General features: G+C 31.5%; 1 protein-coding gene across 2 annotated transcripts; it reads right to left on the bottom strand.

Annotated features, from left to right (window-relative positions):
- Nucleotides 1-8,362: 8,362 nt before the first annotated feature.
- Nucleotides 8,363-14,661, bottom strand: LOC105140222 (copper amine oxidase 1-like). Of its 2 annotated transcripts, XM_011046963.1 has the most exons (13): nt 14,525-14,657; nt 14,187-14,358; nt 14,004-14,113; nt 13,604-13,909; nt 13,037-13,149; nt 12,599-12,929; nt 12,290-12,505; nt 11,938-12,174; nt 11,471-11,656; nt 10,444-10,584; nt 9,241-9,509; nt 8,842-8,923; nt 8,363-8,687 (listed from the first exon to the last, which is right to left on the bottom strand). In XM_011046963.1, the coding sequence occupies exons 3-13, from the start codon at nt 14,100-14,102 to the stop codon at nt 8,565-8,567; spliced, it is 2,103 nt and encodes a 700-aa protein (XP_011045265.1). In that variant the 5' UTR covers nt 14,103-14,113; nt 14,187-14,358; nt 14,525-14,657; the 3' UTR covers nt 8,363-8,564. The 2 variants fall into 2 exon arrangements, with proteins under 2 accessions (XP_011045265.1, XP_011045264.1); XM_011046962.1 differs by having other exon boundaries at nt 14,187-14,661.

Genomic DNA, 14,661 nt, shown 5'->3' with positions numbered 1-14,661 from the left:
CTACCCCCCCCCCTGCTGAATCTAAATATTTTTTTTTTTAAAATATTTCATCAAAACAATCTAAAATAATATAAAAAAATAATTTTTTTTAAAAATAATTTTTTTTTAAATACAATTTTAAACAGCTCCTTTCCTGATTAGGACAAAACAATGGGGGGATCAGATGAGATTTTCAGAGATAAGGAGTGGAGATCTAATTTCATCCAATTGTTTTTCTTAAGAAAACAATGGATTTGCTTCTTCTTTTTTTTATTTGAAGAAAAATATTTTCAAAACTAATGGGAGTTCTTTTGTCTCAAGTGACACCCTTCTAGGATTAGTGGATACAAGATGGTCTACGAGTTGATTTTTTTTTTTAATTTTTTATTTATTTTGGGATTTTGAACACATCCATTCCTTTTGATCACGTATCGTTCGCCAGTCAAAGTGGGGAATATTAGCCATAGTGGCATCGCACTCCTGCAAAATGGTGCCTTGCGTGAGCTTCTCGACCAAGCCACTTGCATGACAACGCCTCTTCTTCTCATCTTTTCCCAGCCAAATGATAATAATAGCTAACACACTCACTTTCCACCCTTCAAATAATTATAAATTTACTTCTTTTTTTCTAATGATCAGATCCTCAGATAGACCCCTCCTACGTAGTCGAGGCCAATGCATGTGTTGAGGCCACGTCTTTTTTTATATATTTTTATTTATTTTTCAGCTATTATTTTTATTCTCTACGTATAATACGTATAAAAACTTGTTTAATACATCTTCAAATGGAGGACGTGACCACTTTTAAAACAACTATACTCGAAAATAAGGAAAAATAAAAAAAAAAGAAGACAGAAAACTCAGCAATGGACCACTGCATAATACTTAACATTTTAAGAATGTTAATTAATTATGTTTAAAATCACAGTCACGCTTCGCCTTGGAATTAAAAACCGACAATCAATCTGGATTCCTGGCATTAAATTAATCAGTTAGCCTTGGAATTAGAATATCATATTTGACAGTCTTACTGAAGGAAATGTTTTACTATATTTCCAATAGCGACCGTCAAAAGATTCATAGACAAAAATAATTTATTAAATTTTTTTTTATTATATTTGACAGTCTTACTGAAGGAAATTTTTTACTATATTTCCAATAACGACCATCAAAAGATTCATAAACAAAAATAATTTATTAAAAAAATTTATTAATAATTTATGGTTTGTAGATAAGTCTATTAGTAATGAATATACTAATAAATTTATAGATAGATAAAATATACCACAAAATTTTTTTATTAATTTTATTTTGTTTGTATCTCCATCTATAAATATAAAAAAAATAAAATTTTATATTTAAATTGAATTTAAAAAAAAATTAAGGCATTAAAATTATATACTTCGTGTTATTTTGAAAGATAAAAGATAAAGTGTATATTTTTTGAAATTTTTAGAACGCTATTTATATTTGGTATTTTTTTATTTTTATTTTTATTCTTTTAAAATTATATACTTCGTGTTATTTTGAAAGATAAAAGATAAAGTGTATATTTTTTGAAATTTTTAGAACGCTATCTATATTTGATATTTTTTTATTTTTATTTTTATTCTTTTAATTTTACCTTTAAATAAAAAATCAAAAGCAACTAACTTTAAGTTGCCTAAAATAAAGCTATGAAGACCTAGATGAATTGTAAAAAAAATCAATAGGGTCATACATGGTGATCTGTGGACGCGTGAACAGTATTGATATTTATTGTGAATATCCCACACGTTTTAGTATTTAGTATAAGTTTTTAGTATAAATGTACATATAATTTAAGTCTTGCAATACTAAGGGGAATTTCATCTTACAAATTACAAAAACTTGAGTGTGTAACGTATCCACATTCCAAAATAAACAAGAGCCAACAAAAGAGAATTTTAGAGGTTCGAACCATCATACACTCATAAATAAAGTAGATGGTGCCTTTAAGGATTTCACTAAGTGAATGTCCTTGCGCTCTACAATGGATCGAATTAAAAGTTATTTTTAATATGCAAAAAAATATAAATGCTCTATTAATTTTTTGATATTAAAAAATATTTTAAATGTAAAATGAAAAATTCACCAAATGTGTTTAATAATATAAATTGATAATAACATGTATAAAAATAATAATTTATATTTTATTAAAAAAAAATGTATGATATGATCAAATAAAGTCAGATTTGAATTTTAACATAAAACTTTTTACCTTTTAATTTTATGCTATTAAACATAATTTCAAATCAAACAGTTAGATTAAACTAAAAATTTTCATAAGATTCTAGATGTATTTATTTATATTATTGTAAGATTTTAGGTGCGTTGAAGTTCAGGAAAATTTTGAGACATAGGTATAAGAAGTTGTATGAATTTTGTTATTATTATTTTTTTACTTGTGAACTTTTTATTTGGTAATGATCCCTTTTCTACAAGGATGTGACACTTTATTTTGAAAATTTTCTAATTTTATAAGGATCTTTAATAGGTTACAATATATTTTTCAAGTATAGCAATGATATATTAACGTTTCAAATTTTTTTTAACTAGAATTTTTTATTCCTCCTAGCTGCACAAGAAAAGAAAAGTTGATGTTATTTAATGATAGATTGGTTTCTAAGATAATTGGTAGCATTGTAGGCTATAAATAAACTTTATATGTGACTTTATAGTATTTTCTTTTCTTCTTCTCTTTTTACAACATCACATGGAATTAACGTATGAGTTTTATTTTTATCATTTCAATTATAGCTTAAGACTTGTTTTAGCTTAATTAATATTTTGTTTTTAGTTAGAATCTAAGACTTGTTTAAATTAGGATTTAGGTTTACTAGTATAGATTCTGAGTCAATTTTATAAATGAGTCAATTTAACTCAGAAGGATAGGTCCATTAAGATTAATTTTTTGAAAGTACTTAAACTTTTATAAGTCTAAGTTTCAACAACCTTTGATGAATAATACTTTTGGACTTTCAGCTAGAATACAAGGCTTGTTTGGATCAGGGTTTGGATTATTAGTATAGGTTTTGGGTCAGTTTTTTAAGTGGATCAATTCAGCCTAAAATGGTTAATCTATTAAAGTTAATTTTTCAGAAGTACTTAAACTCTTGTAAGACTACGTTTCAGCAACCTTTGATGAATAATACTTCTAGAATTTTTAATTTAACATGTGAGAGAGATTCTTGTATTTTTTCTTTTTGAACAAATTGAATCTAACTTATCAAAGCTTAATTAGCTTTATGGCATTATTCGACTTCATTCCAATCGTATTGGTGTCTTGTAATAGGTTTTTATTATGTCACACTCTTATCAGATCTCTTTGGGCTTTATAGAATCAAATCTCAAACTTGATTGTGGGTTGCGTGATCACAATGTTCACATAAATGCCAATGTAATCTCTCTTTCATTTAATAAAAATAAAAAATAGTAAGAATACATATAAAAAAATTATACTATCTAAAATCAAAATAAGAAAGGTATTCTTCTTTATTCATCTTTTTTAATAATTTTTTTATACAGAAAACATATCATCTTATCATAAGTTTAAATTAAACAACAAAAAAATATTCTAACAATTCTAATGCAATTGTATTTAAAAAAAAATATAAGGATAAGACATGCATTATCTTGAAAAACTTTATAAAAGTATTATCTAACTCGGTCTAGTTCGGGTCAACCCAAAGACTCTTGTCCTAGCCTCGTACTTGGATTGCAAATTACTCGCTGCAAATAGTAAATAAAATCCCATATCTAAAAGGCTTACGGTTAGTATATTGTAGTCTTTCAAGTATGATCCCTCAAACTTTTTCTTTGAAAAATTCTTCTAAACTCCTTGCCATCTCTGATTTGTCTATAAAAAATCTTGATTCTTTAATGTTCCTCGAGCTATCCAACTTCAATGGCAATCTTGTTAATCTTGGTCTGTCTTATAACAAAATACAAAGTTTTAATTATGATTCTTACAAAAATATGATCTCTTTTAGGAATTTAAATTGACAACTTTTCAAATTATTCGCATATATATATATATAGCTTATATGTATTAATACCATTAATTACATCAATGCATATTTATTAATCATTTTAATACTAATAGAAGTTTGTATTTCATAATTTTGATATAGAGATTTTAACACAACAAGAGGGTAACTCTCAATTTACATCAGGGAAAAAAAAACCTCTATCCAATATCTTTGTTCAATATTCTATGCCAAAAGGTTAGTAGAGTAGAAATTACAACATATATGTGGATTTCTTAACTATCAAAAAATGAAGTTCATAACTATTACAACACATTTTATTGATGATAAATGGAAATTGCAAAGTCATATTGTGGTAAACTTTCTTTAAAATATGTTGTGATTAGATTTTCTAATTATTTTTTATGCATAATTTTTATCTTGTTCACATATCATATCCACATAAAAAAGAATGCTGGTTGGAGTTTTGATTGATTGGAATGTCGACACTAACTTGTCAATAATAGGGTTTTAATAAGATTTATTATTTTTTAATTGATAAATTAAAATATGCAAAAAATAGAGATAAGAATTTTTTAGCATTAAATAATCAATTTAATTTTTCATATAAAATATAAAAGAATATATTAATTACAAAATTTCATAGTTATTTCAATAATAATAATTATACTAGTTGTTAGATAATACCATAAATCATATCTTTAGACCTCACATAATAGATTAAACTATTGAGTTGAATTGATTCTTTGACATGGTATCAGAGCTATGATGACTAATTGGTCACATGTTCGAATCTCATCATTTCTATTTATTTGATAAAAATTAAGCACAAGGTAAAGTTGGTTTGTGCAAGTTTCAAACTCAAAGAGCTTTCACTTGATAGGGTGTGTTAGAGAATAATATAAATTATATCCTGGAACCTCATCTAATAGCTTAAGCTATTGAATTGAATTGGTTCTTTTACTAGTTAAATTTATTTCACAAATCAAATATGATAATTTAATTGGTTATGCAAGACAAATTAAGAAGATGTATAAATTAGGATATACAAATAATGTCTAGCCAAGAAATTTTAGAGATCAAATCTAAAAAGAAATTATTAAAAAATATTATTTATTGCATCCAGTCATGAATATTAAAATGAAAGATTTTTTTTTTAAAAAAGGAGGTGGCTAAAATTTTATTACAATCCTCTTCCGTTTATATCCATCAACACCGTCTATGAAAACCCCTTTGAAATACTAATATCAGATTTTCTTTAGTCACATGGGAAACTCTTAAAAGTATTAAAATACTTCTAATAAATGTTATAGATAATAATGATGGGTTAATCAACCAATCTATCCTAATATGTTAAACATATTCTCCTAGATGTTATTTTATAAACTAATATAAAATAATGTTGGCTTGACTAAATTCATTCAATCCATAACATTTTGTCAGCTTTTGTTTTTATAAAAACTTTCATATAGAATTAAGAAGATGACCCTTCAATTAAAATTTCACAACATAGGAGCCAAACTTATTGAGTAAAGTAGCTGGAATGTCATGGTTAGTTGTTGCAGTTATGTCAAGAGCAAATCAAATGTTTACACGAGCAAAAGGTGTTAGAAATATTTGAAAAAAAAATAAAAGCATGGTCGAAACACATCCCATTTATATAATACTACTCACCTAAAAGAGAAAGTCCCAATGTACTTGAACTTGAACTTGGATTGCAATACTTAACATATGTATTTATACTAGTTTAGAAATAAATTAAGAGAATAAAAAAGATAAATACTCTTTAATAGTTATACATACATATACAACAACTAAAAAACATTTTGAATGAATATTTTAGAATTAAATTCAACACTCTTTAATTTTAAAAATCTCGCAATTCTTGAAATCTAAATTATATTATAGCCATTGTTTCATTATAGTTGGATTAGCTTCTCGCCACCATTTTCTAGATTTTTTTATCTTTTTTTTTTTTAATCTTTGAAAGGATCTCACTTACATTTTTATCCTAAAAATTCCTTTCACCATGATTAGCTAATGGCATCTTATTATCATCTCTTTAATTTTTTTTTCTTTAGCAATTGTATTTGCTTAAAAATAACTCAACTTAAATTATTTTTATCATCTTGCGATTACTGTTATATTTTTCTATTTAAACATCTCTTTTTCAATATTTGATTCTCTTTTTCAAGATTTGGTTCTTCAAGCAACCATTTTATTTTGGCTCACTTTTAATAAGGTTGAGGTCTTTTTCTTGTCATGGCTTCTTCGCCATCTTTAATCTTCTTTTATAGGAAGGGTCTTCTCTTATCTTCTTTATATGTGATCTTTTTTGTACCACATGTCATTTTTTATGTAAAAAATTGTCAGTTTGCACTAAATCTTTTTGTAGGCTTCCTCTATCTTTCTTGATGCAAGATCCTAATTTTATTATTAGGCACTATCATTTTACATCTTTTTTTTTTTTTAGATATTATTTTTTCTCCACTCTATTTTGAGATGTCAAACTAGTGTTCATGTTAAAAATAATAGAAGGAGAAATAGGGAAACATGTTGGAAATATATCTCATTCAAATAATACTACTTTTTTAATAGAGAAAATTCCAATATACTTGGACTTGGATTCCAATATAACATACGCATTTATACTAGTGCAGGAATAAATCAATTGATTTAAAAGGATAAACACTCCTTAATAGTTATACATGCATATAGGAAAACTAAACAACACTTTAAATGAAAATTTTAAAATTAATTCCACAAAAGGATGGTAGGTTAAGAGCAAGCCGCTTGAGACGAGAGAGCAAGAGGTACTAACAAAAGGAAACTGCCGGAGGGAGGAGAGCATGATGGCAATGAAGGAGAAGCCACTAGAAAGGTCAAAGGAGAGTATAAAGTGTTACGTTAAGGCAAAACCCTAAACTTGTGTGTGTAGCTTAGCATAAATGTAATATTTTCAAATTTTAAGGTTTTTATGCATTTTGGGTCAAGATTGGGCCAGGTAGAACAGTATCTATTACTTAAAAACCTTCGAGTTTTATCCAAAACCCAGTCGGGTTTAAAAAACTCCCATCCATCAAGTCTATATCTATCAGATATGGGTGGAATTACCATCCATCAATGGGTGGTGTAGTTAAATGGCATGACGGGAATTGTATTGATTATGGTTTGCTGGCTTCGATCCATGTTGATTGTGCACTGGATGTGTTGAGATTTTATGGCTTGAATACCTGATGTGAACGGTGGTGGTGGTGGTGGTGTTATTACTGATTGGGAAGACATGAGCTGCGCTGGGAGGTTTCTCCAGATTGTCTTAGCTGCCGGAGATAAAAGGACACGTGAAGAGGCTTTCCTTGCTTTGTCCTCGAATAGAGTATTTGTACTGTTTTTTAGTGGAGGTGTTTGACCTTTAATTTCAGTTTTTCTAATCAAGACTCATGAGTAACTGATTTTGAGAGGACAAATAATTAATATCAGTAATTTTGATGCTTCCTCTTGCTTTCCTGCTGCTCTTTAGTCTTTCAGTATGGTTACATTTTTTTAATAAAAAAAATATTTAAAGTATAATAATAATTATTTTTTAAAGCATTTCATAAAACATATTAAAATTATATATTTTTTAATTTTTTTAAAATTATTTTTAATATCAATGTATTAAAATAATCTGAAATATAAAAAATATAATAATTTAAAACAAAAATTAAAAAAATAAAATTAAAAAAAAAAACAATTTCTAACCACAGTGCCAAATATTGGCACATCTAGGATTTTGGAGCTCTTGCTTTTAATTAGACTTGTATGGTATATTTAATTTTTTTTCTTGCTCGAGCCCAAATTTTTTATATTGTAGTGATAATTATTTTTTAAAAATATATTAAAATAATTTATTTATTTTTTAAAATTTATTTTTAATATCATTATATCACACTAAATCAATTCAAAAACACTAAAATAATTCAAAAACACTAAAATAAACATTACAGGACTACTTATCAAAATAAATGTTTTAAAAACATAATACCACCACAAATACAAACATTGCCAAATTATTTCAAGGAGATTTTTTTCAAAATATTTTTTATATACAAAATGTATTAAAATAATAATTTTTTTTATTTTTAAAAAATTATTTTTAATATTAATACATTAAAAATAATCTAAAAACATAAAAAAAAAATTAAACTAAAAAAAATGAAATTTTTGATAACCACATTTTCGAAAGGTGTCTTCGTATCTAAAAGAGACACCACCGGGCTAGTGGTGGTCATTTTGATCTGCAGGCGGCAACGGCATGTAGGATTCTGCTTGTTGCAGCACGCTAGTATCTGGACGTGAAGTTACTCAAAGGCCAAAAACGCACTAACAATGACATCTGCCCCCAATGAATGATCTTATTAACGGAATTTCAATATATAGAAGTAGTTGTTCGTGGAGATGCGCCAATGACAAAGGTATGACATGCCAAGCAACGGTGCATATAATAATAATAATAATAATAATAATCAAACAGCACTTGCTAGAAGTTGGGACAATCGCTAACTTATTCAAGGAAAAGAAAGTGGCATCCAACTGTGTTCAGAGCTTAGCGAGAAGCCCATTCTGGATTGGCTTTGCAGCTACCACATTGTCCTTGAGATCCAGATCAGATGCACTTGGAGGGACATCAACCGCCGGTGAGCTATTAAAGAACCCATGTGGCTGCATCACGAACAGAATCAGAGCAGCAGGATCACAAGTTTGCCTCATTGGTAAAGAACTTGTACTTTTAACTCCATAAAACATGTAAGAATCGCTTTAGAAGTGCAATAATGTATGAAAATAGATACAGTTATTACTGAAATGAGTAAAATACCATAAGCATAAAACCAATTCGTTCCACTGGCATGACAGGCCAGTCTTCCAGCCGAGGAATGTGTGTAACACCAAATACATACCTGCAATATTTGATATCATGATCAGAAAGATCTCTCATATGTGAATAAACCAATGATCTGATGTATTTGCATGGCAAATGATGCTTAGCATGCTGTATTTTTTAACACTTTTGGTAGTTCGTTAATACCCTATTGTATTATGTATCCAAGACAAAGTGTATGCTGCTGCATCAGATACACAAAAGCACGTCTAATATCCAGTCTAGAGTTTCGTGATTGGAAATCTGGATATTATTTCCATAATCAAATTGATAGAGCCAATACAAAATGAAATTGTTTCTCTTATAGAAACAAGAAATATCGGTAAGTGGACTGACCAAAGAACTACATCAGTTTCTTCAAGTGATCGATTTTGCTTCACCCAAGTAGCCAATCCCTCACCAACACGTGGATTCTGATTAGGAAACTCGCCTCCAGGATACATTTCATCACGTGCATATGGCGTAACCCAAAGGTTATGTTTCAAGAAAGCAGCTCTTCTCAAGAATTTTGCCTCAGAACCAGCTAATGGTAAACAGTTTGAACCAGGCATCAGCTTGAAACCTGTTAGCTGACCGCTCCGGTTGACAGTTCTTGTGTTTCTGATCTGATTTTATCAAATGAGGAACACAAACCAAAGCAATCAAAGATGGGAATAAATAGTAAAAGATATGAACTCCTCCTCCCCAAAAAATAGACCAAGAAACACCAGTTTAAAAAAAGAGTTAAAAAGATGGTAGCAAAAGATGACATCCTTTCAATTTATACAACTAGAACAGCTGCAAATTAACTAAACGTTAGTATGCATAACAACCTTCCAGGAGACAAAAGTAACAAGCATATTGTTCAGTCAAAGCAAATCCGACAATAGAGCATTTGCATGTTTAAGCACAAAAAATTCATGCACAATCCAATTTTTCAAATGAAATGTGAAATTCCAAGACAAACATCATGGCAGTATGAGCACTAAAGTTTGTTTGACATTGATGCAGGATAACAAGTGAAGCATACCAAATTCTCCCAATTTGCACCCAGAAATAAAAAAAAATAAAAAAACAATAATGGAACATAAACCAAAGCATACTTTTATTAAGGATATAGCCTAGTAAGCAGAACATCTGCTTCCCCAACAGTTATGTTAATTGAAAATAAAATGAATTGTGCATACGGGCCATGCTAATCTCAAGACATTGCACCAATCCAATCAACCTTACCATCCCGGGGCTTGTTTAGGAGTGTTGTAAAGGTTGTTTTTCAAAATGCTTTTCACTTAGAAATGCATCAAAATAATATTTTTTATTTTTTAAAATTTATTTTTGATATCAGCACAACAAAACGATCCAAAAAAAGAAACAATAATTTGAAGCTAAAAAACAATTTCAAAAATTTCAAAAACACAGTTGGACTACAGTGACAAACAAGGCCTCACTCTCTGCATATTGCCAAAATCAAACTTCACTGTGCACACTATGACCATATGACAAATATTACAATTTACCCAAAATGACAAGGAGAATCACAATGGCGGCAGAAGTACTTACAATCCAATGGCGAGCAGATAATGGATTACAATCTCGCATTGCTTGTAACTCAGATCTGAGCAGTTCCTCTTCAGCATAGAATGCATTGTTATGGACATTATCCTTTCCTGGTTCTTCAATTTTAACATTCACCTCAACGACCTATAAGAAGTTAGATAAAGAAAGTAGACATCCCTTAGCAAGCATGAAAACATAACAGCAGTGGAGATTAATTTAGTCACTTGGAATAAAACTCTGTAACGGGACAGAAGAAGAAAACAAACTCTATTTGAATTAGTTAATTTTCTTTTACTTTGATATACTGTACTGCAACTTGGTCTTCATCACACATTTTTTTAATGATATTAGATCATATAGCCTGGTGAGAGGAACCAAAAGAAAAAAGGAAGGGACATGGAAAAAATAAATAAATCAAGACAAGCCCAGATTCCGGTGGACAATTTCAGCAAATGCTAAGCATAAAGAGTTCAAGAAACCACAACTATAACAAAATATCCAAAGATAGCCAATATAAGAGAGACCTGTTATTCTACCTACTGAAAAGAACCAGCATCCCTGTTAATAAATCAGGAAAGCTGCTTGAAAATAAAACTCAAATATCAATATTCCAACTAATAACACGTGTCCATAAGCCATAAAATTGCCTAAAATTTACCCTGTAGCACCCGTGTGATTTTTTCCCTCTCAAACCACTCAAATGAGGAAGTTACAAACAGACTCAATCTTGGAGAAGCCATCTAGCACAGTCTATCATGACCAACCAAACCTAAATTAACATTAAATCAAGAAAGAATGACCAACAGCCTTCAAGAACGCTACCACTATAGAACATATTGATGAGTACTCAAACGACCTCCCAGAAAGAGCAACTTATGGGACAGAGATGAGCCAGAATTAACTAATCCTTCGAAATGTCAGAATGCAGTAGCTCTTATTCACAAAAGAAATAAGGATTTAATTGATCAAAATAAATATTAAAATAAGCCTATCACAAAAATTGCAGTATTACAGTGGATCAAAGACTTACCTGATTGAATGTTTCACCAGGTCTACAATCAACAGCCATATCCATTCGTGCCACAAAAAAGTGTTGATGGACAGGTGCGTACAATCCTGGAGCAATTGTTGTTCCATATTTTCGAGTTTCTCCAGGTGGAAGTGCTCCTAAGCTAAGAATTCCAGTTAGTTTAACCTCAGCTTCAATTTTTCCATCCTGAAAGAAGGAATGACTACAGGAATTATGAATACATTAAGGAACTATCTTTTGACAGCCTCAAGGAAAAAACTCTGAAGAAGATAGCAGTACTGTAAAAGCACTGCAATATTCCTCACTTGAAAACAACCCCATTTTTCCATCAAGATGGCAGCTGAGCATCACAGCCACATTCAAAGAGCTTTTCATAACACATAAGATAAAACTACTATCAAGAAAAGACTGAATGATCAAGGATTTATGTAAAGCAAGCAGATTATATCACCAATTGACTGACTTGCCTGATAAAAGTGCCAGAAAAATCCATACTCGTAATTAGCAACAGTGCACACAAAAGACACTGAAAGCCTTCTTGAACGTCGGACTTCTGCTAATCCTGTTCTCCAATCCTGATGCTTCCATAAGATCCCATGATCCTCTTCATGTAAACAAACACAGTTCTCAATTGTTTCAACTCCTCCTGTGAAATTTGTAAAGTGTGCATCGAAGTACTTTATATAGCCTAAACAATCACAACCCTGCAACGTCCACTTTATTCTGTTATTGAGTAGCGTAACATGGATTCTAAAATTTTAAACTGATGGAAGAAAACTAATAGTAAAAAGGGAGAGGAAAGAAGAAAATAATTCTCACCTTCTTAAGAGAATGTGCATTTTTACCCAGTCCATCTTCTCCAGCATCAAATGCATTCTTCCTATAGTGTGGGTCATTAGGATCTCCATATGGGACCACCATCTCGACAAAACTTAACCTGTGAGCCACAGGTCTCCGACCTCGACCATCATCAACATATGCAACAGAATAGATGACTAAGCCCTCCCTGGGTGTGAAACCAATACGAAAATTCCACTGCCAAGGAAAATGAGAGCAGAAAAGAATACTGATCAGTTGATTTGTAGCACTTGGAGAGTTAGTTATGTAGCTCTACAAACAGACAAGCACCTTCTGCCATTCGATGAAGTGTCCACTGACACGAAAACTTGGACCTTCAGGTTGAATGATCTGTAGAGGTTTAATATCACTTCTATCAACACCTCCTCGAGTTTCGCCTGAAGTATAATTTCTCAATGGATCAGCAGGCGGTAAGGGAATCAGTTTACGGTCTTCAAACTCAATCACAACCATATTTTGCATATCAACAAGAACATGGATTCCTTCAACCGGACGGGCATAACCATTTTCCATAGGGCAGTCACTCTCAGTTCTGCAAAAGATAAGAGGTTTAGCAAGCCTGCGGCTAGGGGCATCAGAATCACTGTGATATCCAGCACACCTGGAAAAAAAAATTGGGAACACCCAAAATATTATAATGATTGCAGGGGGATACACTGGAACATAATTTTACAGAGATAATTGGTCAGTGCCAACAAAGAAACTAACCATGGGTCCACCATCACAAGATCCATGTCGTCAATACCCCTCTTTTTCATTGCCTCGCGAAATGGAGGGAAATCTTTCACCACAGCTTCGCATTCAGCATATTCCACAGCATCCTGTAATTTTGAAGCAAATGAAAAGGTAGAATCCATTATGTGTATTATTCTATTTAAGATCACAGCAAAAACTACCTCAGATTTTTTTTCCCAGGATTCATGCAAGTACCCCACTGCCGCATAGCGATTTCAACAGACCCTACTGGGACTTTCTTCCTATTCTGATTGTGTTATAACCTTAACCTAACAGTTGATCATTTAATATGTAGCCCATACAAGAAGAGTGGTCGTTAGAGACAGGAGCTGTCAAAGATGCATTACAAAATCTTTTTAGAAAGGCCAGGCACTCCTGTAAAGTTCAAAATGTTTCACATAATTCACCCTGTTTCCAACAAATTTAAATTTATGTCATTATCACAGACAAGTGACAAAACTTAACCAAGTATAAAATTCTTGATGAAAATTTCATTTTTTTATCACAGCAGCCTGAGCTAAAAAAGGGTACTTTACATACCATGGGAGGCTGAACATTCGGAACAACTTCAGATGAAATGACTTTGCCCCTGTGGTGGCCACCTCGAGTTGTTGCACGAACTTCTGCCAGTTCAACAATCCATATGCTTGTCTCATTTGACCTTTTGTTGTAAACAACAAGTCTTGCTCGTCTCGGAGGAAGTTTAGTGGGAATCACTGGTCCACCTTTCGTTCTGGGAAGTAATGAAGGCTGGAAAGGAGGAAAGAAATACGCATCTGCCAATGCAACCACGTGCTTGACAGGCTCCACCAAAACTACTTCCACAAATCGCATGCTATCCCTCACCTGCCAAAAAAAAAAAAGGGTGAAGTAAACAGTTAATAAATTCCTTTATGAAATCAAAGTTAGTATAAGTCGTCAATTTAGTTTAATTAAAAACCTCAGGGGTTGCTCCAGCTGCCCTAACAGTTGCCACTGCAACAGAAATCTCAGCAGCAGTTAGTGGTTCTAAAGGGTGGCAGGTTTGCGCCCTCGTCATTATCGTAATCCCTGTCCAAAATAGATTAAAGATGAGACGAGAAAAAAATGGAATAATTTTCAGAATGCAAGTGTGTTGAGTTACCTTTAGTATTAGGATCAGGTGAGAGGGAGGAAACAGGACGGATCAGGGAAACCGAGGTGGGTGATCTCTTGGTGATGGGATCCTGGGAGGGATCGGACCAGCTCTGCAAGACCCCATCTGCTGCTGCTGCTTTTCCAGCAGCAGACGCAAAGGAAGTAGGCGTCGCCTTTTCCTGAGTTGTGGCCATTGTAAAGGGTTAGCAAGCTCACCGTAATAACTGTCACTGTAGTATTTCGCTGTCATACAGCAAAAATATTCTACAACTAAAAATTGTGTAGCTCTAGCTAGCTAGCAAAGGTAAGGTAGGATTCAATTAGTTGAGTGATTTGATTCTTCACCTCAACTTTCTTGACTTCTTGTTCAAGCCCTTTCCTTCTCGTTTTATACAATACCAAGAAAGAAAGAAGATGGATTGGTGCAAGGGAGACCGAGTTGAGTTGAGTTGAGTTGAGTTGAGTGAGAGAATAAAGAAGGA

Source organism: Populus euphratica, unplaced genomic scaffold (assembly GCF_000495115.2).
Source record: "Populus euphratica unplaced genomic scaffold, PopEup_1.0 scaffold251.1, whole genome shotgun sequence".
Classification (NCBI taxonomy): domain Eukaryota; kingdom Viridiplantae; phylum Streptophyta; class Magnoliopsida; order Malpighiales; family Salicaceae; genus Populus; species Populus euphratica.
The sequence above is the reverse complement of the archived record's forward strand: the minus strand, read 5'-3'. Positions and strand labels throughout refer to the sequence as shown.

What these genes read in the sequence shown, in the direction of transcription:
- LOC105140222 (XM_011046962.1), bottom strand. Translation starts at nt 14,373, where the DNA reads ATGGCCACAACTCAGGAAAAGGCGACGCCTACTTCCTTTGCGTCTGCT. An exon ending in ATGCACATTCTCTTAAGAAG is followed by an intron (nt 12,175 to 12,289) that starts GTGAGAATTATT and finishes TGGACGTTGCAG; the next exon opens with GGTTGTGATTGTTTAGGCTA. An exon ending in TATCTGCTCGCCATTGGATT is followed by an intron (nt 9,510 to 10,443) that starts GTAAGTACTTCT and finishes TGATAAAATCAG; the next exon opens with ATCAGAAACACAAGAACTGT.